This window comes from Plutella xylostella, chromosome 6 (genome assembly GCF_932276165.1).
Source record: "Plutella xylostella chromosome 6, ilPluXylo3.1, whole genome shotgun sequence".
Classification (NCBI taxonomy): domain Eukaryota; kingdom Metazoa; phylum Arthropoda; class Insecta; order Lepidoptera; family Plutellidae; genus Plutella; species Plutella xylostella.
The window spans coordinates 5,764,783-5,790,397 of record NC_063986.1 but is presented as its reverse complement, the minus strand read 5'-3'; the positions used below and the strand labels follow the sequence as shown (position 1 = coordinate 5,790,397).

At 33.4% G+C, this 25,615-nt stretch overlaps 1 protein-coding gene across 3 annotated transcripts; it reads left to right on the top strand.

Annotated features, from left to right (window-relative positions):
- LOC119691138 lies at positions 1–22,371 on the top strand. 3 transcript variants are annotated; one of them, XM_048621926.1, is made up of 8 exons: positions 1–68; positions 9,216–9,348; positions 12,330–12,407; positions 17,199–17,234; positions 19,591–19,682; positions 20,076–20,161; positions 20,264–20,369; positions 21,337–22,371. In XM_048621926.1, the coding sequence occupies exons 2-8, from the start codon at positions 9,243–9,245 to the stop codon at positions 21,358–21,360; spliced, it is 528 nt and encodes a 175-aa protein (XP_048477883.1). In that variant the 5' UTR covers positions 1–68; positions 9,216–9,242; the 3' UTR covers positions 21,361–22,371. The 3 variants fall into 3 exon arrangements, with proteins under 3 accessions (XP_048477883.1, XP_048477885.1, XP_048477884.1); XM_048621927.1 differs by having other exon boundaries at positions 31–68; positions 9,219–9,348; XM_048621928.1 differs by lacking the exon at positions 12,330–12,407.
- The last annotated feature ends 3,244 nt before the right edge of the window (positions 22,372–25,615 follow it).

The window sequence follows — 25,615 nt, the reverse complement described above, 5'->3', positions numbered from 1 at the left end:
ACACTGGCGAGGAGCGCGGGTAGACACCTGTTGACCGCCAAGCTGGCTGGAAACCTCCGAGCACTCATGTGAGTTTTTTTTTTCTATATCTGTTCTAAATTTGAATTTTCAGATTCACTCGAAAATTTATTGCAATCGTTGGTGAATAGTTTTTATTGATTTTGTGTAAACTTTTTTTTATTTATAAGACTATTTTTTTTATTCATAATGTTATAACATCAAATTCAAACTAAATATTTTAAAAAATAAATACTAATGTTTAACATTTTTTATATAGCTTAGTTAGGTAAGTAAGGTAGTAGATACTTAAAATACTTATAAAATTAAATGAAACACATTCGGATTCAACTCATTGAGACACATATTTAAGTACCTCTACCTATACTTTTATTGAAAATCATAATTAAATACGCAAAAAATTATGGTCAGTTTCACAGTTGAGTAAATCTACCTTTATAAGTACTACATAGTACATTCAGTACACATGTACTTACAAAGTAAGTAATTCAAAATTTATTCTATAAAAATGAAATGTTAACGTATTAAATCACAAATATAAAAGAACCCGTAATATTTCCTAAAACGAGGTATTTATGAAGTTAACTCGCGGCGACACCAAACAAGCTTTCAAAGAGATTTTTCATAGCACAAAATATGTATACTGTTATTGTGACAAAGTTCAAATTGCCTGGATTTTAGTATCGAACCGAAAAAAGAGGTCTAACAGGGTTGATATGTCTGGCGTTGTCGCTTTAACAAATTAAACAGATTTTTGTTTGACTTGATTTTCACTATAGGTTAGAATTATAGAAGGTTATTTACTTATTTGAATAGGTATTTGAATATCTAATTTTATTTATTACATGTAACCATATAATCATGCATCCATTTATTAAAATAAATATTGATACAAAGTAACTATTACTAAACTTCTTTAGATTCCTAAAAATAACAATTCTACATAGTCTATGCATAATTTTAACTAATTACTAAACTTTGCATTTAAGTTATCGTGAAATAACACAACAACCAAATTAACTTGCTGTGGAAATTCGGAAAAGGTTTTTTCAAAGTTACCTACAAAGTTCCCGGTAAGATAAAGACAGCGGCAGCGTCCACCCAACTAGCATCGTAGCGTTAAAAAAACTCTCATATAACTTGTATAATGGTTCCATTCGAAAATTAAAGTGTTAAGACATAGCTGTATAAGAGTGTAGGAGAGTGCTCTAACTCACTTATAACCACGAAAGAGGCCCACGATTTTGAGAGTAAAGGCTTTAGCAAGTCTGTAAGGGTGCTTTTCCACCAGAGATGTGCTATGCTACGATGCTATGGATGCGTTTGATATCCACCAATCATATTAATTGGTGCACATAGCTTAGCACTGGTGGAAACGGATTCAACTAAGATATGTTTTTCGTATGGAATGATGCGTGCTATGGATGTGTGCTATGGATGCGTGCTATGGATATGTGCTATGGACCATCGCGAGTGGTGTAGCTATGTATGTGCAGAGCCGCCGCGCCGCCCCCGTCGTTTCCCTACTATCGATACATAGCATAGCTCGAGATGCGCATCTTTCTCGCACAGCTACTTTGCGGCGGCGCATCTTCGTAGCGCATCTTCCTCGCACAGCTACCTAGCGTAGTATTGGTGGAAACGGTCACATATTTTCGTAGCGTAGATATCACATCTTCGCAGCATAGCTGCATAGCACATCTCTGGTGGAAAAGCACCCTAAAACGGTGTCATTGAAGTGTTTAAGTTATAGAAAGCTTGTAGTACGGTGTCATTGAAGTGCTAAAGTTACTATAGAAGAGCGTTTAATCACTCTCAGCTAGAACTTTTACCGGTATAGTTGTAGTTGTAGAATGGTTATTTGACTCCCTGATTCTTATTTGTTTGGTAAAAAAGGGTTAAGTGAGTATGTTACCGTTTTTCGAATATACTTTTACCATACAAGTTGTATGTCTTTGAAAATAATAGTGTCAACAGCAATCATACGCGACAGTATTAGAGTGACAGTATTGATCATTACTAAATAACAGTAAATATAATATATTAACTTGACTTAACATGTTTTGTGAATTGAAAATAATATGCCATTGTAATTTTACTGTAATGTATACCATATTTCCCACCTCAATTTTAATGCGCTCTGAATTTATTAAGGATTTCAAATGAAACATAAGTAAATATAAAATAGACGACTCAATTTTGTATTTTTTTGTATCCTTGCTGTATGTCCATTAGTTTCATAAATCGATTGGCATGACTGGAATGACAAAATTCACATAAATAAGTAAGTATTTTAAAGCAAAATATTGTTTATGCCAGAAATTCATAGGTTAGGTCGCCAATGCAAATGGCGAACTTACATTTAAGACATATAGAACTAACTAACTCACCTAAGTCATCTATTACACTTTTTGAAATAGAACACCCTTAGCCAAGGGTATTATGCAGTCTTAGTCGATCCGCACAGTCTTGCTTAACACCGTTACTTTTACAGTCTACTTGCCTAACGCAATAAGCGTAAGTTAAGTTAACCTTAAAGATTAAAACTGCATTGTTGAGTTTTCCAACACTGTAAGAGTCTTGTCTTACTGCACTCTTGACAAAATCTCTTTTATAACCGATTCCTGCAGCCCAAATTCAATATGACACCTTAAGATTTATAATTATGAGTATTAAAGGAAACCACTTAACAACCATAAGTGTTAACAGGTGTCAGTGAGCACTCTTGTATAGCTTTAGGTTCTAGAAACAGTTTAAACCTATAACATCTTAATTATAATTGCTTTGACTAATACCATTTTAACACTTAAACCTGCTGTTAACACTAATTTCATTTGTTAACTCATCTTTATCGCTTTATGTTAGAACTGAGATAATTATAACACAGTTATACAGGTTAAAGTTATAAAAATAGCTGTAACTGAGGGTAAAATGTTTGTTGGGCAGAAATCAATCCTACGATAATAAAAAGCCAAAAGCGGTAGTAAGCGTTTTTTTTTATTTTGAAAAAGATTTGATTACAAAAATACTAAAAGTCAAAAAGTGTAGTTTTATTATAAATGCAATCATGCATCATCCTCAGCCCATAATAGTCCACTGCTGGATGCTGGACATATACTGTAATTGGCTTTCCTCCCCCAACCACTACTGGCTACCCAACTAAAGGTAAGTGTCCACCGATATCGACCGATAGGTAGACACTTTTACACTTACCTATCATACCAAACGGATTTTCGTAAATGTAATGAATATAATACGGCATCGCCATCGGTAATGCTGATGAAGTACATGCACTTGTGTGATATTCTATACAAAGAATACTGAATGTGATGCGTCCGCTGAGTACGATGCCAAAAGATGGTCATAAAAATTAAGTCGGTTTCGTTTTTCCCACGCTACGTGGTCTCCACTCGAAAACTCCGCTGTTACAACGGTCATCGGTGCATCGGCAAATATCGGCCCACTGCAACTTTTATATTTTAATAGTTTTATTTTTCTGACGAATCTTTCATTCATTTAATTTTCTGAAGGGATCCTGTGAGATTCAGTGATCCTGAGAATTAACACGCTGAATTACTTTAAATGGTGGGCTAGTCATATCAGTATCCGTTTCCGTTCGTTTCTGAAGGACGTCCCTGGCTTATTATGTTTTCTTTGTTGTGATGTAACATATCGCATACCTATACTCTTTGTACAACCAAGATAATCAGCTATTTACGTAGGAGTGCACACAGTTCTTGTTTAGCAACCTTTGGTCAGACATTCCCATAACCCAATGGGTCCAATTTTCAACACGATAGACATTTTGGTAGATTGGTAGACAAAGAGTTTTTCGGTTGCCTAAGTAAAAATGATGTACAATCTATGTATTTCGTTTAAACTTTGAGAGTATTGAATTAATTAATCTGGAAAAATAGAGCCTTAACTGTTTTATATCCCTGAAAAATAGAAATACTTCATCTACATTCCTTCCTACGCTTCCTGCTTGTGTTTCATTTCTTGCGTGTTTCAGACAGTTTTGAACAGAACACACTACATATTCTTTCTTACGTAAGTAACTAACGTAGAAAACAGTTATTATTAATGATACGAACTTCTCTTCAAGAGATATACTTGGTATGAGTAACATAACTATTGTTTTGCCGCTGTCAACATGCACACTGCACACTAAATAAAACTTTTATACAGTGTGAAATTATAATCGATATTTGCACAGCACAGATGACATAGGTTTACTTACTACGTAAATATAGGTAAGTATACTAAACAACGGGAGAGGTCTATTTCCAGCAGTTGACGGTCATATGCTGATGATACTGAATAATGACAATTTCACAAAATATGTGTGTGTGAAAGGTAGTTAGAGGCTAGAGCAGGCAAGATTATTTATATCTTTTATGGGTATTTTTTCATTTCCGGCAATATGTTTTTTACTAATAAGTACATTATAAATACTTTTCACATGGTTGTGGGAACCATTTGCGTACAAACAACTGGTTTATTAGATAAACCATTATAAGGCCATATTTTACGATATCGCAAGTGACATCTAATAAATACATTTTACGTCGCGTCGTCGGTCGGTTTCAGATTATGTATAATAATTATCATCGCTGTTCAGATAAGCTCATAATAGATAAATAATTATAATAATTCTTTCAAGTTTCCGTCACTAAAGATGCCCCTGAAAATTTAACCACATGATCTATATACCTAATACTGCTCAATCAAATTTCATAATTATTTAGAATATTTATTTTAAGAATCACTATTACTTAGGAAGTTTTTTTGAAAAACTTGTTTAGCTTCGTCTGTAGATTCTGTACTTAAGTACTTGTCCATAGGACACAATACATTTTCTGTTGTTTAATTTTATTACCTCAGTAGAAGTATAATAAAGGCAAGTCGATCAGGTAAGAATGTAGAATTAAAGTAAAAGAAATGATGGCAGTAACTTCTGATCAGTATTTCTAAACAAGATATTAATAATAAGAACTGTCGAATAAAGCGAATTCCCTTACAATACCACATTTGTACAAATATGACAATAATATTTCAATGCCCTCGCAACAATCAGTCAAGCACAGAACCAATAAGTAATTTATGTAATAGCAAAAATATTGTATTATCTTATATATAGAAAGGTCTTTTCAAATATAACTTGGACAACGCTTAGGTACAATCCGCAACGCAACAATTTAATTTGTTATCAAACTAATGTTTTAAATAAATATTACACTAAAACAATAATGAATTACTTTGTTTTTCTTTAGAGTGGCTATGATTCCTTCAAGATCATCTGTAGAATATTCGATTGTTTAGTTCATTAATATTCTTTTTTAAATCTCTAGAGAAAGATCTGTAAGCATATCTTTGTAATAAAGAAATGCGGATAGATTCATTTCTTTTTGGAATTAAGCCTTTATATAAATGTTTAATAGCAAATAAAAACTAAATAAATTAATAATTAAGAAAATAACTTATAATAACATTGCTGACGCTACTTGTACGAACATATATACTGGCTATAAATAACAGATCATATTAGTACAATTCATTTTTCGGCCGACGTAAAGTAAGTATGAGAACTTGATTCTTTTTTTTCGTCTATCGATGACCGCCATAGCTGTTGTTACATGACTGTAACTAAATTTAAATTTATCTAAACATAAGTACAATTATACTTAAACATAAGCACTTCGTACCTATGTTCATATTAATCACAGCACATTAAAATTGCATAAGGCAGATACGTACGGGTTTTAAGTAAATATGAAAGTGATTTATTTATAAAATTTACATTATTATCTACCTACATGAGTTTTAATGCATTGCTGATCGTATCAAATACCTGATTGTTGTTCCAGTAAAGTATTGCGAGTCATTAATTTATTGAATTAAAATTTTACTGGTACTGTACAAAGGAAATGTTTGCTTATTTAACTACAAACCATATTATTATCATTGTGTGTGTAATACAGCGAGCTAAAGATAGCCTGTCCAATCTCGTCCCATGCTCATCCGATTTGATCCAGCCACTTGCCTGGTATATTTGAGCAAATAGACTGGACTACGCTCTAGTATACAACTGTACAAGTGTTAGTAAACTCTTGGTAGCCACACAGAGGGGTCACTCTTTATGACGAAAAACGCAGCTGCTGTTTGCCCAGTTACCAGTGGTGATTGAAATATGGTACCAATCACCATCTATTATCAACAATGCCTTTAATTTATGGTCCAAACCCAATGAAATATTTTGATAATGATTTATTTATAATGTCGCATCTAGCGTTAAATCAATTAAACTTTTCTAGCAGTCAAATGTATTAATAAAATAGATTTAATGCTAGACGCGACGCAAATCCATGGTAGGCGTGGTTGTCTGTCCACTGATTGCCATCTTACTGTTCCCTTCCTTTCTTGTTACTACAACGAAATTATTGCAAAAGTTAGAATAATCAAAGCCTTTACCATTATGCTAATTCAATTAAACTACTCGGAACCACCCGTAATTAGTTCCGAGAACAGTAAGTGAGTTTCAGAAAACTGATACGTACACGAGTTCTTTTATTCTGCTATTACTTACAACTTAAGTAGGTATATAGTTGGCACTAAAATTATAGTACAATCTGCTAAGCAAGTATCACCCACCATTAAGTTAATACCCAATTCAATAAGTACTTTATTTTATAAGTAAACCTAACCAGTTAAGTAAGAAACCTAAAATTGGTCATTAAATAACGAAGCAAGCATTAAATACACGGCCAACCAAAAAATCAAAACAGAAGTACTTCATGTCACTGTACCTATCGATGTTGTTTTGTGTGTATTTTGGTAGTAAATAAACGATGTGTATGTCTATGTCTAGGTATACATTCTTAGAATGAAGATTCAAAGAAGAATCATTATCCAATATAATCAAATACTTTAGCCTGTCTGAATTTTGGGTGATTTATTTCATTGTAAAATACCTGTCAATTTCAATGGAGCAGGTATATTTAATTGAAATTTCGCAGTCTTTGATGATGACGACTTTTTATTGCTACATACCAAATCTGGAAGGTATTCCCCTATTAGTAAGACTTATAAATAGCATACCCTTGTTTTCACAAAAACACAGAATTAGAATTGAAATCACTATAAAATAAATTGAAAAAGCTATAAAATAATTATGCCACGAATCTACAATGCAGTTTTTCAACTGCATAATTATAATTTTATTGAATGGTTATTTTAGTTTTTTTTATGCCATTAAAGATAAGTATTGTATTGTAACTCTCCATCATGTCCCAATATAACTTCAATATCATGCACGAGCTACCACGATCCTGTAGAAAACCTCGCATACATGTAGGTAATTTGTAACCGCCTTATTTTTCGATCATCGCTGATCGTAGGTTAAAATATGTAAACTGCAAATTCTATTAAAGACAATATTACTATGTAAACCGTCTTGAAAGCATCTTCCTCCGCATTTCTCCTCGTAAACCTTTTAGCCTCTATTTAAAACAAACACGAAACTAAAAGCGAAAACAGGAAGACCGACCATTCAACTGAACCACTTTTAAACTAACTGCGATTGGTTTATCGGACAATCTCGTATGTATGTACTGTCGTACATTATTTCCTATTTCGGATTTACCGCAGAAATAAAAGTCGGTAGGCCGTAAAAAGCATCGGTGGTGGGCTTACACTCGTGCCGTGAGTTCATAAGTCAGGGATACAATTGAAAAGAGTACAATGGATACGCTCACGTGCAATGAAAACGTTCCACCTTAAATAAGTATTATTTTATACTTAAATGGAAAACACAGATTTGTCAAAACATATCCCATAAAAATCAGGACCACTTCGATCGATGTAAAGTAAAAAAGTACTGTTTCCGTACATTAAATGGACACATGCTCTCTTTTGGTAAAGGAAAACATCGTGAGCAGAATATATTCTGAACCTCTAGATTTTTCATAAATCTTCTACACACACACACACACTCACGCCTTGTACTAATGTACTCCCTTGCGGGGTATGCAGAGGTAATGCACCCACTTTTCGCCAGAGTATGTTAGTCCCAATGTAATAGGGGGCGGGCCTATTGCCATTTTACGGGCACATCCAAGACCCGAGAACAAATATCTGTGTTTAAACAAATATCTGCCCCAGCTGGGAATCGAACCGGGGACCTTCCGCTCAGTAGTCAGGGTCACTAACCACTACGCCATTCGGTCGTCAAATAAATCTTCTAGATCAGTAAAAATGCCGATATGGCTTGTGAGTACAACTGCACACTATAAAGCATCTCTCATCATAATTCATGTCTCATAATTTTTGATTCATCATTAACTATATATAATCAAATTACTTAGGTATATCTGTCACAATAACTTATGAACCTATTATGAAAAATAATTTTCAATTTATTTTGTTTCCAAAAATTATATTTTAATTAGGCTTATTTGATTTTTGCTTTCTCACGCTACGTGGATTCAAAATTGAGATATCATTTACATTTTCCAATCTGTGGGTTTCTAATATAGGTAATAAATAAATAATTGTTTAAATTGTAAAATACACAAAGTTTGTTTGAGGCAGTGCTTAAATTATCATGATAATTTATGCGGTAACATTAATTAATTCATCTTAGATTTAACAAAGCACAATGTTTATAATTTAATTACTTTGTTGGTTATATTTTCTGTTTACCCCTACTATGAAAGTATCATTTTTTAAATAATATTAATCATCTACCTAGAACTCCTCTACTCCTATGCGGAAGTTTCTGACATATATTTTTTTATCTCATCCTTTTAATGCTTTTGTAAAGTAATCTCAATTATTAGAACCAATCTACGTAAATCAAAAGTTTTGAATAAATAGAAAATTTTCAACCGATCAAATTGGATAAAAGTTTATTTTCATTTCAAAAGCTCATGAGAAGTTGAATTTAGTTTTTGAAAAACGCGTAATAACTTTTACTGAGTAAAAAATAATCTCACTGAGTGCGAAACTGCAATTTAAAAACGAGCAGTCTAAAAATATACACTATGAAGTTTAGTAAAAAAACATTAAATGATGGATCTATATTATGCCTGAATTACCGCCCTTTCTACTTCATTTGTGCTAAAATATTTCAAAAACGGCAGAAACAAGAACTTAATACACGTTTACAACCATCGACTCATAATCCATTGCTCTTCCAGTAGCCACCAGAACTAACCAGCATCACAATGGGCCAGCAATGTAGCCCGCGCGCCCGCTCCGGCTCGCCCTCGGCCGCCGTCGCCCGCGCCCTCGCCCTGCTCCTCGTCATCTGCCTCGTCCAGTGCGCTGCAGGTATGTGTCAAACTTCACCAACTTGTAGCCTGTGCGTCCACCCTTCGGCACGGCACAACGGACTCATCAGTCATAGCAATTAGTATTCTTTGTATACAGTGTGTTGCAAAAAGGGTATACTAAGCCGAAACGTACATATGTGCAGCATGTTATATCTAAGCCCAAAAATTAAATCAGAATTTCAAAATTCGCGAAAAAACAGTCATTCTCCATAGTAAAAAGTTCCGTCACTAACAAAGTTTCTATTGAAAATAAAATTTAATATTTAGATATAACATGCTGCACATGTAGCTTTCGGCTTAGTATACCCATTTTTCATCACCCTGTATAAATTCTCACAAGTGCGCGTCCACTTAATCGGCATTTCCGACGCCGTTTCGGAAATGCCGATGTCATAAATGACAATCCGTTTGGTGCGATTCATACGATACCGATAGGTGGACGCTTACCTTTAAGAAAGTCGATGAAAATGGCGGGGATGTGAAAAAAAATATGAAAAACGTTTATTTGCCATAAGTAGGTATACATTTTGGTTCCTGGCTCCCAAACTAGGATACCCTGTGCTATTGGGTAGCCAAGTTTTACCAGGCCATGTAGCACGGGGCGTTATTAAGACGTGACAAGAGTTCTCCGTCGCACTCACTCTTGAGGCTGCGCGATGTGAGTGAGCGCGATGCAAAACTCTTGTCACATCTTAAATGCGCCCCGTACTAGCCCTCAGCAGCAACTAACGAACTTTACACCCACAGAATGTTTTGCTCAACGAACTGTAACTGCTGTATCTCTATGATAACAATTGGTACGCCATTTAAATTTGTTTATTGATCCGTACATATCATACCACAATTTTTAAGCGATAGATATAGTGTAGCAGAAAATATGATTAATATTTTAAAATGAGAATTACAAGTCATACCCTGTATGGGCTGAATACCCATAGAGGTATCAAAAATGATTTTAAAAACGCAACGAAACCTCATATCGAATAAAGCTTTTCCAAATCTATAGATCGTTTGAACATTGATTAGTGAAATATCGTATAACAATAGCATTATGTTGTGTAATGACAGCAACTAGTCAATGCATTAGTTTTATAAACGTTTATTTAAAGATTTTAAAAGATATTAAAAAAACTTTCGATTGAGGCCCAAATATGGTAGGCTAGTATCAGAACTTTAGTGACCCACCTAATATTATGTTGAATGAAAATCGTCCTTTATCACAGTCTAATTATGATCTCGTATTCGTCATTATTTAAGTGCTCACATGCTTTTGCATTACCTTTACCTTTTGGTAAAGATTGGACGCGGAAAGCTAGAGATCGCGTCCAGTGGCATGCTTTGGGAGAGGCCAACGTCCACCAGATTGCTATAAGCTGAAAAAGAAGTAGAACAAGATATTCGTTTCCAACCATTAAACCGCGTAGTAGCGAGCCGTAGCTACTGTCAGAGTTCACGAGAGGAAGCTTATCCACTACGCAAAACAATGAAACATCCAAAGTACCTACTTACTCGTATACCTAATTAGTAAACAGTTCAACACAAAATAATTTATTTTATAGAGTTTGACCCGTGTTTGATCAATTTACCGTTGTCAAAATAAATGGCGAATATGGCAATCCGATGTTATTTTCAAAGTACAAAAAAAGTCGCTGCTTTGGTACTTTAATAAATAAGTTGGAATGTCACTTCTCAAGGGAAAACTAAACTTGACCAAATCGTGTTAAGGTATATTTTAATTCTTTTGTGAACTTACCAGAATTAAGTAAAACACAAAAATAATTTCATGGCACTCATGTGATTCCGATCACGTCTCATCTATTTCGGAAAACCCAACTAAATAAGGAAAATCTATTGTTTTTGACAGTTAAGACTGTACGTGCAGATTTTATTTGGTAAAAATGTTATCATATAATTCAATAGAGTTATCTAAGTTAGCAACAAACATTTGATAACATTGTAACTTTCTTAAGGGTCACTTTTACCAAACGCTAAACGTATTTAAGTCATACATTTTGTACTGACAGACGTTTGACTATTATACCTACTTTTCCATAGGCATTAATTATTAATTTGATAAGTTTGAATGTCAAGTTTTAGTTCATAAGGCAAATAATAGGTTATTATTAAAAAGTTCATTATTTTTTTTAAGTAGCCATATTTTTTAAAATAAATTTAATACCAGTAGTGTTTATTTAAAAGGCAAAAGAGTAGGTAGGTATAACGTATATAACATTAGTAAAGATAATTATAATTCTATAAGTATAATTAATGACTTATGACGTTAGCTGATTGGTCAATTCGTTCAAAGCTTTATCATTTACGTTGTTCACTGTTGATTTACAAATACACTTCATAACGGCGGTACTGAAGTAATATTCATGAAATGCAGTTGTTTCGTGACATTAATAACAGCTGACCACATGGCAACACAGTTGTGGGTCGTCGGTAATTACAGCGAACACGCATGTTACGTGGTGAGGTAGGACATGGCAGGACTCCACTTTCATTTTTAAAAAATATTAGACAATGGACTATTTTATCTAATTCTTAAATTTCCGGTACCAAATCGATGCAATTCCACTTAAGTCTCGCATTATTTTGGCATGCGTCTGCCTGCTCCACTAACACAGAAATACCTACTATAACATTGTAAGATGTTGGTTTTGAACTTCTCCAGTGCGATGTCCTAAGATACTAGAACAATAAAGTGACTGCAACGTCCGTTGAGACAACAGTTAATAGACATATTCAATTCAATGTGAACTCCATAGCTAATAATATGAGACACACTGATGTACAATACATGCTCGATCTCATTTGTGCAACAGCGGGTGATGGCTGTTTCCTATACAGCCTCCCAAGTTAATAGTATTTAATATTACAGTAGGTGTGTAACTACGAACCTAAGAGATTATTCTGCGGAACTGTTTAGTTAGACTCTGCATGATCTGATCTATTAATTGTGTATTTCATTCACAGAGCAGAGAATTAACAATAGAGGTAGCCAGTCTTCGAAACTAGTTGGGAATGCCAACGGTTGGCGAAGTCAGCGCGGAGGTATGTGCGCATGATTCGGTGTTCGTGACCACTGCACAAAGATTAATGTGATTTGTAGATAATATCGGTGTTCCATTTTTAAATTCGATGTGACACTTTTTTTTCTTCACACGCGCGACCAGCCAGGCACTTCCCGTTGTACATATTATTTTGTGGCTGATGTTTTTTTGTATATGATGTCGTATTTTGATAAACACGGTATTGAAGTAGGTACTATTGCATTAAATGTCGAAAATCGATCAAAGAGAAACAGTTACGTAATGTAGATATTGATGTATACCTATTTTTTCTGTTATTGGCCGTTGTTATTGTGTTATATTTTTTTAATAATCCCACCTAATGAAACTAACGTAACCTCCATTTTTCTATAACCTGTGTTTTTTTATTATACTTTTTAATATACTTACTCAGCTTATACATATAAAACCGTCGTTGTATTTAAATAAATTATATTTTTTACAAAGAAAAAGTAATGTCAGGCCATTCATATGATGCATGCACCATTGCACAAACATTATAAACTTTTATTAAGTGTAATTACAATGCTTTTCACGGAATCGCCATATAGCCTTCGCAAACTGTTCATTTCGAAGAAATTATACTTAAGTCCCCAATGACACATTTGAATTTAATTAAAACATAAGAACAAGGCAAGTAGATTTTTCTTTAACTTGACATTTATAGTTCTCATTATTGTTTTAAATTACAGGCTTGATTTGCAAGTACTCCATGTGTTACCGTTACTAAATAATTTGAATTACGTAAACTTAAAACTCAAGATACCTAATTACCGGAAAAATCTTCTCAAACATGAACTACCTATAACAGCAAACATGCACTAAGCGCAATCCTGAATAATAGCAGTAGAAAGTCTTAAAAAAATAAAAGAATGTAAAGCTGCTTTCTATTTGAGGTTAAAGCTGGTTTAATACTGAACTCTGCATGTCTGCAAATGAATGGCAGAATGTATGTATCATAAAAAATACTCACTTTTGTTTTTATAAATAAGACATTTACATATATTAAAATAGCCATGTTCGTTCCACTGGTTGTGAGACTTGTGAGTGATTAGTATTAAGTGTTTCCACCCCTCTTCATCTTTTGAAATACATTGTGTAACGGTCGGTATGAAAAGGTATGTAACATATAAAAATATGTAATTTTGAATTAATCTGTATAATGGATGTTTATACACACATATTAGGTCGATTTTATATAAGAGACAGTTAGTTGTTTAAAAAATCTATGCATATATAATGAGAAAATTGGATGAAAACGTTACATTTGATTACTTTAGACTACAAATACCAGCAGTCTATTTGAATTGTGCTGAGCGTGTATGTTTGCTACTTTCTGCTGAAAACAATCTAATTTATACTAACCAACCATTTGTACACACACATATAGAGTTTAGCTAGTGACTCTTCTGCATTGCAATTTCAATATTGCAGTTGTGTTGAGAAGCTATAAAGTAAACAAGCTAGTCCAAAACATCGTGGAACATTTGACAGCAAATATAAAAACACGTAAGTACCATAATTTATAAACAAATACATACAACCATTGTAACAATTTCGAAATCTACTGTGTACAAGTAGGTAGTAATAATGCAGGAAGGAAGTTGTTATTTCCTGTGTAATATACTCGTACATACTGTGGTCCACATTGTATTATCCTTATAGATGCAATTACTTTTATAATATTTAATTTTGTCCTTCTAAATTATATTTGTAGTAAATGGTATGATATTGCACGTAACATGGTGTCGAATATGTTATCTATAGAATATTTAGCGAAATGAGAATAAAATCATTTCCTATTGCCCGCTTGGGAAATCTTTCACGGATGATTCGGGATTTATGCTTGAGCGTTGTTTTCTATTATTATATTTGTAACTCGTCGTTTATGCATCGACATTCATCCATTTGTCGCTTTGAGAGGATATCGGCCGCCACATTTGCTGTGCATTATTGGATGCAATTGAATTTCTCTAGAGTAAACAGCCTTAATACCAAGCAATATTGTGCACTTTACTGTACAGTGCACTGATTAGAGAAGACACGTTGATCTTCCATACTTAGTTTTCAATAAGAATCACTTGTAATATTTATTTGTAGTCGTAATTTTTATGACATTTTGTTAAAGGGAAATTTTCAATTGGCACGCGTTATATTTCACTTATTTTTGGAAAAACACATAAAGTGTATAATATAGTGTTTAGCTAAGCGAACGGACTTTGCTATAATATTATGTCAAGTTGTTAGTAAACGTGAAACGTCTCGTCGTATGAATACTATCAAAAGCATTAACAATCTTTGTAAGCAACTGGTAACTTTGTTGCTTAGAAGTTAGTCTAAGTTAGAAATTTTCACTCAACTAACGCTAAGTGGCTTATCTTACAACCTATCATATGTATTGAAAATGCATTATGTTAAAGTAAATTTATACGAGTATTATGACGTAACCGAAAGTAATGGAAAGTTATATTACCGTTTACGCTATTCGTTTATATACTGGAAGGTTAGGTGAAATAAATAAGTATATTATTGCCCATGGGCTTTCTTTGTATACATACTTTTCACCTTTTTTATTTCAGAAACATCTCTTTAAAATTGTAAGTAATAAAACAAATCATTCATAGGGATTCATTTTGCATCAAAAGTTTACAGAGTATTGCAAAATTGGTATAGTAAGACGAAACAGGTTAACTTAGAGGGTCGTTCTGAACAACCTTTGTTCTACAACCCGCTTTCGGCTTACTCACTATACCACTTTTGCATCACCTTGTATAACTGCTAGCTATCACATATGGGATTGTTTATTAATTTGCCAAATGATTATATGTTCGTATGCGGGGACCAGCAGATATTCACCATTTAGCTGAATGTTACTTAGAAAACGGCCTTGTGTGGCGGTCAAGTTGGTCCCCGCCTGCCTTTCCATTAACATTGGTACTTGTTTTCATCTTTTTAGCGTGCAGTCGGGTTTTTTGTTTGTTTATATAATTATATTTTTTTATTTGTAACTTTTTAGTAGTTTTTTTTTCATGAAATTTTACGTCAGTAGTCGGGTTTTTAGTTCATGGACATTTTTCATCTGAATAATTTTGGTGTTGTTATTTAAATACTTACAATATGCATATTTTTGTAATGTGCAAATCAAGCCCTTTCATTTGATACCCCACACGGCATAGTTGGAAAAATATTATTTTATCGGTCATCACGTTATGTCCTCTAGAGGGCGCTATGTACATTTTAATGTAACGTCACATAGCCTATAACCATCGCGCCATCAATACGTTTCTAACAATACCTCATACATAAAAATCTATCAAGCCGTTTATTAGGGTACAGGAGGGAACAAAGAAACAGACAAACATACATACATACAATCGAAAAAAATTACCCTCCTCTTAACATTTTGTCATATATTTAAAACAACCCCTTTTCGGTTGTGTGTTAAAAGATATGCCCACTATAAATTACGTCTTCATACTCAAAACCATATCTTTAGAAAGCTTTCACGTGAGATGTATAATATTATGTGTAGTATTATGTATAGTATTATAAAGTGCATGCGGTATTACGTCCGCTATAAACGTAACAAAGTCATCTAGCCCATGTTATAGAGGAGTGGTGTATGATGGCCGGTACTTGTCCACGGGTATGATTTAATACAAAGAGCTTAATCCATAACGCTTTAGCGTCTCACGTAATGTACTGCACCTTATATTGTTTACTTATCTTATCTTAAATTTAAAAAGGCGTATTCTTTCTTCCGGACAATGCTACACATGATACTACATAATCTGCAGTATGATGTGTATATGTAGACTAGTGCAGTTTTCAGCAATAGAAAAAGTTTCCGCCATTTTCATTGTTTACGTAAACAGCAAAAAAATTGTATGCCAAAAGGTGTTTTTTAGAAATGAACGTAAACACTCATATCTCAAACAATTTGCATTCAATTTTATTAAAGTCCTCAAATTACAGCGATAGGTGTCGTTGCATAAGTTCATAAACAATAGTTTGGTGTTTGGGGTCTACACATAATTGCTGCATTTTCTGTCAAAGATCCAATGCCTACGTATGTAGGTCATCTGATATACCTACCCAGAATCGCTTTGAAGATTTAATGCATTACACTAGAGTAGTGCAGTGTAGTGGTAGCACAGTGCAACTCGATTATTCTCTATCCTTTACGCAAACAAGGACAGGATAGTGCAACCGACATGTAACTTGGTACGGTATGATTCAAAGAAAACACAACTATAAGTAAATCAAAATGTGGCTATGCGAATATATGTAACTAAAAGGCAGAGCTGTAGGTAACATTCAACTGCGGTAAGTAAATATCCGGTCATTGTATTGTCATAAACACAAACACATTCGAATGGAATAAATTTTGACCGTAACAGGATTATTTTCCACGAAGATATCAGAAACGACGACGACACTCACGCTATTTTATAGTGAATCTATAGCTTATTATTTATCTTATTATCAATGTAAAAAATAAAAAGGCAACGTAAATACCTACATATTGTAATAAAATCGTTTATTTGCGAAGATCAACCTAGTGTACGCATTAGTTCTAATGAAACTATTTTTAAGGGACCCTCAAAAACCTCTCGTATATTTAGGTATATGTGCTCTCTGATGCCTGAATAAAAATTACCGTATTTTTATTACATATTCCATACGGTGTGGTACTACTATGTAAGTTACCTATGTGCAGTACCTAAGCTTAAGAATATATTTTATTGACACTAAATAAGCTCTCTTTTCACAGGATCGTGCCTGAGCTATGGACATTCGTGTTGGGGAGGTAAGTGGAAACTACTATTAAGTCTATAATCATGATCATGTTTGTACATTGTACTGAAATAACTCACTTATGGATTCTAAGAAATGTAAGAATTCATTTTTCACACCGATCGTATCACCTGTGTTATAACTGAATTTATAAATAAAACTTTCAAATTATTAGATGGCAAATAAAAAAGGAACAATGTAATTATAATAATATTTTTGTTGAAACTCTCAACCTCACAAAATATGAAGTATGCTTCTCAATCAACCCGCCATGTCTTGTTATGAACGGAGCAACTTGTACACAATTTGTATGAAGATTGACTAATATTTGAAGAGTCTGTCTGTTGTATACGTAGCTTTGCAATTATGATAAAAAACGTACGCTGTAAAATAGGTTTGGACATGTACTGTGCTACCACAAAAAACTTTAAACACTGTTTAACAAGTGTTCAAACCAAAATTTGACAGATTTTGTATGCGATTGACAGCAGTAAACATCTGTTAAACACTGTCCAAGTTTTTGTGGTAAGGCCCATAGTTTTTTTAAACGGTTTAAACGACAGAAAAACGGAATTGATAAAAGGATTATTGTGTTAAAAAATTAATGAGAAAGATAGTGAAAAAACGTGATGGTAAATAGTGCCAGTATTTCTGTGAGTGACGCTAAGGCCCATGTCCAGCAAATACGGATTATTAAATGATTAAGCCCGTCACAGACTTAGCTATAATATATATTAATATTTTTATAGCTAGGCATATTACTATAATATTTTCTATACATTTTCGCAGTGACCGCACAATCAGCTATAATATATATTTATGTGAAGTCACCAATTGTTTGGTATATTAATGTATATTATAGCTAAGTCTGTGACGGGCTTTATGCTGATAAGTAGTACAACGCTCGCGATCAATGAAAAAGTTCCAATGAAATATGGAACGGCAATGGCACGTGGAACTGGTTTCATTGCAAGCGAGTATAGTAGGCGTCCAATTTGGTGATAGGTTATTGTGGAATACTCAACAGTAAAGTAAAGATGTTATGCTTGACTAATTTGCAAAACAATGTATGATTTCGCGGTGTACCCATTACACAAAATATACACACGAGAGTAAATGAAAACAAACGATGTGAAACAAAGCCAAGCCCTGACGAGCCCGGAAGTCAAAGAGTTTTCACACAAATCATTGTACAAGTAAAAGTTTTACTAACCAGATAATTTTTTACCTTAACAGTGCACATATTATTTGGTCACTCATGTTTTATGTAGTTGTCATATTAAAATTAACAGGTGCATAATAATAATATTCATATGGTGATAAAATATAAATGAAAACGTAAAATTATCTATAAATAGGTATTTTGTAACGATACAGTTTTCCTTTTGTGGTCACCATCCTGAAGTCAATATATGTGGTGAATAGTATACCAGCATGTTATCTGCCTAGGGGACGGTTTTTTTAATCCGTGGTCAACTTTTTTTAACCAGTCAAGTGACGGGTACAGCATGACAGTTGCTGCATAGGAATTATGTTGGTTTTCAACTAACGGTTGCCATTTTTTACCAATGTGACGGATCAAAAAATAGGCCCTGAGGGGATCTTTCCAAGGTAATACAAATTCTATTGTGGCTAATGTCGCGAATATATATATAAAATATAAAAGCGACTAATTAATGTCACCTTTTCGGGGATTACGATTACTATGCAGGCCACACATGTGGCCCATGTGTTTTGGCATTATGAATGCTAAAATTGTTTTAATAACACTTTGTATTCATTAGCCCCGCTGACGTTTGACTTATACGAGATTTACTCATTATTTTACCGTAAATTAGGACCTGTCATTCATCTGGTTTCATTAAATTAAAAGCGTAGGTACATACATAATATATATGTAATACGGGTACTTTTTATTTAACATATTTGGTTAGATAGGTTGGTATAAATGGTGTATTAATATTTAGTTAAATTAATATGAGTAATTGAGATTACCTCGATGCGATTTTCACGTCTATAAACGGATATGGTAATTCATTTTGCTTATATAGCCGTGTTGGTGTCCCACTGCTGGGCAAAGACCAGGGTAATTCATAATTATATTTATTTAGGAGTTATTTAATCCTAATACCTGTGCAATAATTATCTTACTCAAGCAATTCATGATATAATCAGAGGATAATTAATAATAAATAGGTAGGTATCATAATGGCCATCAAACTGGGTACTTAATGAATATTATATCTTATTAATAACCATACTAACTACATAATCAATGTTATTGCGTTAATGGCCAATATAAGATTTACGACAAAAGCAGGAACTAAACTTATTCGAATTCACAACAAACTAATTTTGTAATTTTCTAGCACATGGGAAGAGGTCGGGGAAGCCCCCTGCATCAGCTCCAGACTGGTACCTCACCAGGCTACTCCGCAAAATGGCCGCCAATGGAGATCTGGTTGGTATATTCACAATAGTTTTAATTACTCTTTCAGTTGTTTTAATTAGAGAAATACGTTATTTCGTAGCATTTGTCGAAGAGTACACTTATAAGCGTGTGTTGTGTGTGACACATTATTTATGTATGAATATTATTCAAGGCAATTTTAAAGCAAGGACTTTGAAACTTTAAAAGGCATTCTGTCCATGAGTAAACGTATTGTACCTACAAAAGTACAGTAAGTGTACTTAATGGTATTTTTAAGAAATTCTTTAAACATACAGACCTACCTACAGAAACTTATTTCCTATAAAAGCTACACACGCTATACTTACACTAAAATTTAACGTAAATTCAAATTCATTTTTGATCTTCACGCCATCTATTGATACAAAGAAATATCTATTTCAGGAGGGCACAAAACCTGAAGAAAATGGTGACACCAACGCCATCTTTCGGGTGGATGCTGCAGGTGACACGGTGGTGAACAACCGACTGTAAGTTTGTGTTACATCAATAATAGATGGCGTTGCTGTTGAAGTCTTAGTTTGGAAATAGAATATACAGATGGCAGACTAAGTTATTTTTTAACATTACAGCAATGAAGATTCTTCAAATGAAATACTGGGATCAAAAAGAAACCCTGAAGGAATACCAATGGTAGATGACGACGTGCTATCCAAGGCAAAATTATGGCAAATGATTGTAAGTTTCTTCAATCAAAATCGCAAAAACAAAATATACTTACGTAGATTCCAGTAGGAAGTACAGCTTTATCTATCCATATAGGTAACAAAAATGTGCGATAATCAGGTTGTACCTAAGTTTATGAGTGAGCTTCAGACAAGCAGGACGTTGTACCCGACATCCTAAACAAAGTCTGCGTTCTTTTAAACCGAGATAAATAAGTTTTTACGTTTTTAGTTCGAACTTATGGCAACCATTATAACAATAATTTATCATTGTACAAATTTGTAACCGAACTAATTCAAAATATAATATAAGTAATTAAAGAGTTAAGCTTACTTGGAAATTTTACACCGCACTCTATCTAGCTCGTTTATTGTTTATATTATTAACCTAGTTTTTATTCTTTAGTCAACAACGAGAAGTATACAGGGTGTCCCAAAAGGCAACGATATGCCTTGAAGGGCTGATAGACCAGCCCATGGCCAGAGTGGCCAGAATATCATAATATGACCTCAGTAAAAATTTGATAGTTTTCGAGATATTGACACTTTTATAAATTTGCTGAAAATCGACACCTTGGATCAGTTTTTTGCGTGCCGCCGGTACAAAATACCATATTGTTAGTATTTTTTTGGTGTAACATCATTCTGTACAGCCCTGCTATTGATCACAGTAAAAAAAATAACGAGTAGTGCTGTACGTTTAAAAATAACACGGTGTAGAAAGTCATACAAGGCAATCATAAATTTTATTAGAAGCAACTTTGATTCTACATACTGTAAAAAAAATATACCACGCAATCCTGGGACCTAATTAAAAAAGGTCTATTTTGGGACACCCTGTATAAACGCCAAAAATGGCCTCCATTTTTGCCTGAGATTCGATCACTGGTGAAATTCTAACCTAGTAGACAGGTTACTTCAGCAGTTAATAATTTCTATAAAACCACGACGAAACCATACAAGCCATGTTTTTGTTTCAGAGGGCGGCTTCAGAAGAAAATTAAATAAACCTAATTTACCTACTTTCGACTGACATTAGGTTATTTCATGAAAACTACCTACTTACATTTATAATTACTTAATTGGCTAATTTCTCATGTAGTCTTATACCAACCTACAGATAGTTATTGATCAATAAAATGTAGTGTACTGTAATAAATAAACTTTACCCGAACCCTAGTACTGTGGCATAAAATAGATGAATACTGATATTAAAAAGTTACCTTTATCTGTTAAACATATAAAACATCTATTGTATTATTATGGTTATACATAAATTTAAATTTAAGTACATTGTCAATTGTAGGGCTGGGTTACAATTGACATGAGAGTTTTTAATACCTACTTACTTTTTTTTGTATTATACTTGCTAAGAAATATAGGTCAAATCAGGTTTTATAATTACATTCCAAAACATAAAACTTTCAAAATAGGTAAAAGTATAGGTACGTATTGTCATAGACATTGCTTATCAATTTTATCATGAACTATAAAACACGTAGGTACTTACGTAACTATTTCGAAAAATTTTAATCGTTAACTTGCTATGGTTTGTAACTTTTTTCTGTAGTTTACTTTATTCTAATAGTTTAAAGTCTATAACAGTGTGCTTATACTATTATATTTTACAAGGTTATTTTTAGACTCTATACTTCTTATACATTAGGTATAGAACTTTTAAACATTAAGTTATTAATATGTGGTTACGTAGTATATAATTTGTTTTATTAAACTAATTTTTTTATTTAAAAAACACAGAATATCGTCGTTTAGTAAATCTTTATAAGTACATCATACATAGGTACATCAATATTGTATCTATCCTAGCCCATCTTTTATCTACCTCTTACAAAATCTTTGGAGGTTGTAAAAAACACTGAATTTATCTCTGCGTGTTGGAATAGTATAAATAGAATAAAATTGCAAAATACTTTATGAAATACTTACTAAATAAAAAGTATCTTATTGTTGTTAGTTACTTATTAAAGAAATAAACATGACAGTTAAATACCCAACAGTGTAGAGTTTTTCTTTCCATATAATCCTACTTAAAATTTAAAATTATACACACTCTTTTACTTTTTATAAATTAAAAGATAAGTAAAAATTTTAGTCATCTTCTGATCAAATAATTTAGGTACTTTTGAATGGTCGGAACGGACAATAGTTAGCAACAGCCTTTCCCTGAAAGTCCCGATATTTTATCCAATCTGGGGCATACCTCTGTGTTCTAGGATTGCCGTAGGTTTATTTTTATATGAATTTTCCAACCGCCTGCCAATAGCGCAGATTATGATCCATTATCTGTACCTTTCGGCATCGCATGCAACGGAACAAGTACGTCCATTTCATCGGCATAGCCGACACCAGCACCACCGACGTTTCTTATACATTTATGAAAATCTGATACGTCCACCACCACTATACCACCTACATATAACGTCTGTTATAGGTGGCCGCTTACCTTAAGGCGCTTTGGGGCTCAGTTCCAACTGTTTGCAGTTACGGGCTCCCTCATATTTGCGAGTACATAAGTAAGTAGTTTATTCTACCTGCTAGTTCATCAGGTGTAGTTACACTAAAAGCCTTCTAGTTACGGTAAAGTAGGAATTTCTCTGTAGGGAGCGTGTTGCGTATGATAACTGCCCTGGAGTGGGCCTGGGTGATGGTGGCGACCCTGAAGCTCTCACAGCCCCACTGTTACGGTCCTTGGAGCCGGCCATTTAGATAAAACACTGCAAGTTTAGTGGATAGTGACTGTAACATTGCGAGTTGTTTTTTTAAATATATTTATATACCTACTTAATCGCTTTCTAAATGTTTGATTCACTCAATTTCATAAATTTAAATCAGACAAAGTGCACTACAGGGCTAGTAGCACGGGGCGCTTTTAAGACGTGACGTCACTTTTGCATTGCGAGCACTTTTGTCACGTCTTAAATGCGCCCCGTGCTAGCCCTTCTGGATTAGACACGTTTTAAATTGGCTCTCCAAATTGAATAGATTTATTATTCAGCCAATAAATTAATAATCATCCACTAAATAGACCTCGCCCAAAGCTAGCCCAAACATTTAGTCCTCGGCCTTTTTCATCCGACATACTAAATAGAAATACTCTATTCTAATAATATAATACACAAACCGAGAGGTTTGGTCTCATAGAAGCCGCTGCAAATAAAGTAATGTCGTTAGCATAGAATAAGTCTTCACTTACCGCCTTACGCCACCACAACTAAGTTACAGTGTTTCTGGTTTTCTTCAGTCTACCGACGAATGCCTTTCAAAGAATTCCAACGCAGCATCGTATCATTTATATGTACCGTCAATATGTACATCAATTTGTTATTGTAAGAAAGAATAGTTTTCTTTTTGTTTTTAAGGAATCTATTCTATTCTCTTCATATTCATCTATTCTCTACTTAGTTACTACACTACTAAACTAGAGTGAGTCCTACGTTTAAAACTATTTCAATAATGATTGATTTCATCGCGTAGACGACAGTCTGTGTTTATTTTGTCGGTACCTACCTAGTGCACAGCAGGAAATAGAGTTGTTACTCAATTCATTGTCGGTACTGTTACTGTTGGTGCGGAGAAATATTTTTAGAGTACCGCTTGCTCAAGGGATAATATCGGGAACCTTAGATAAAACGTAGGTAATTCTTGAAAAAAACAATGCATACATAGATCCGGAGACGATGGTTTTTTTCGCATATTTAAAAAAAAAAAGGGCGGGAAGCTCTTATTTTATCTTTGTATTAATATATCTGGGGGGTTTCATCCACATGGTTTCAAGACAATTTTTGATGTATTTAAGATACCTTTTTAACAAGACCCACACGATGGGGTAAGTCGATATTTTTTTTCAAGTATGTTTAAGTATATTTTCGCTGTATTGGATTAAGGGAAAAAAATGATTATATTAAATATTATAATTAAAATCGATAATTATTCAAACAAATTTTTGGATTATCAGTATAAATTTCTCCACCCTTTTTCGTGGAAATCCGTGCAGAAACGGCGGAGCATGAGCCAGGACAGACAGACATGACGAAACTATAAGGGTTCCTAGTAGACCAGGGTGTAAGTTTATGAAAATAAAGACCTTTTTAAACAGTAGACTAGGGAACCCTAAAAAACCGGAACAAGCAGCAAATCGGAACAATTCTACAATATTTTTTACCACAATACATTTTATAAACTTATTTTAAACTGTGCCCCATTTTTATGTGTAAAATAGGTAAGTACTAAATATATAAATGTGCTTTATAATTGTAAATACCTAGTTAATGTAGGTACGGTGTTATATTTATGTATGTATTTGTATATGGATACGCTCGACATAATCAAAAAGTCTTTGCTCTTTTAAAAAAAAATATTTTGAAATTTTAAATTTACTTACTTCTATGCTAAATCTTGATACGGAGCCATTTGTAGAATATTCCAACTGGTACATGCCCAGTTTGTATACTACATCAACATTAAAAACATTTCAAGTGAAATGTCACCCTCAGGAAATTGCATATTCTATTCCCGACAATTCCTAGGAATTAAAATCTTACAGCTCATTGCCGACAAAGAAAATCATTTCATTAGTACAAAAGCACGTAACTCCAGACCCCGCTTTTAATTATTTTGCCGAACAAAAACTACTTCTATTGAGAGAAAAACGAAAGAAAAATGTTAAGTATAAGGAGGTACCTACTTGTTGTACGTACACAATCATTACGATAAGGTCTACCAGTCTGTGTATGTTTATAAACATACATAGATCGGTTGATAATAGTTTGGGAAAAGCCTTTATAATTATAAGTAATATAGAAACATTTCTCTATAATCTAAAAAAAATTGTTAAGTATAAAAATTATACTATCCGACCGAGTATGTATGTACTTTAAAATTGAAGGCGATTTTTATAATAGCGCAGGATACTAGAGGTATATCTATACCGATATTATAAGCATAGCATTATAATAATAATAATTATGTTAATTACATTATGTGTATGTAGAATTTCTTCGTTGAATAATGAAAAACCACTCCTTTTGCCCAATAAAATAACGAACGGGAATACAATGGAATTGAAAATATTCAAAATTTGGTTGATATTTTCTTAGGATATGTTACGTTTCTCTTCTCCACACCCATACCTACATAATTATGTAACGTATACATTTTATTTTTTTGTTGGTTATTGAAAGTTTTATTTTATTTAAGTTTTAAAATTAGTGTTTTAACTTATAGCATTTTATGTTTTGC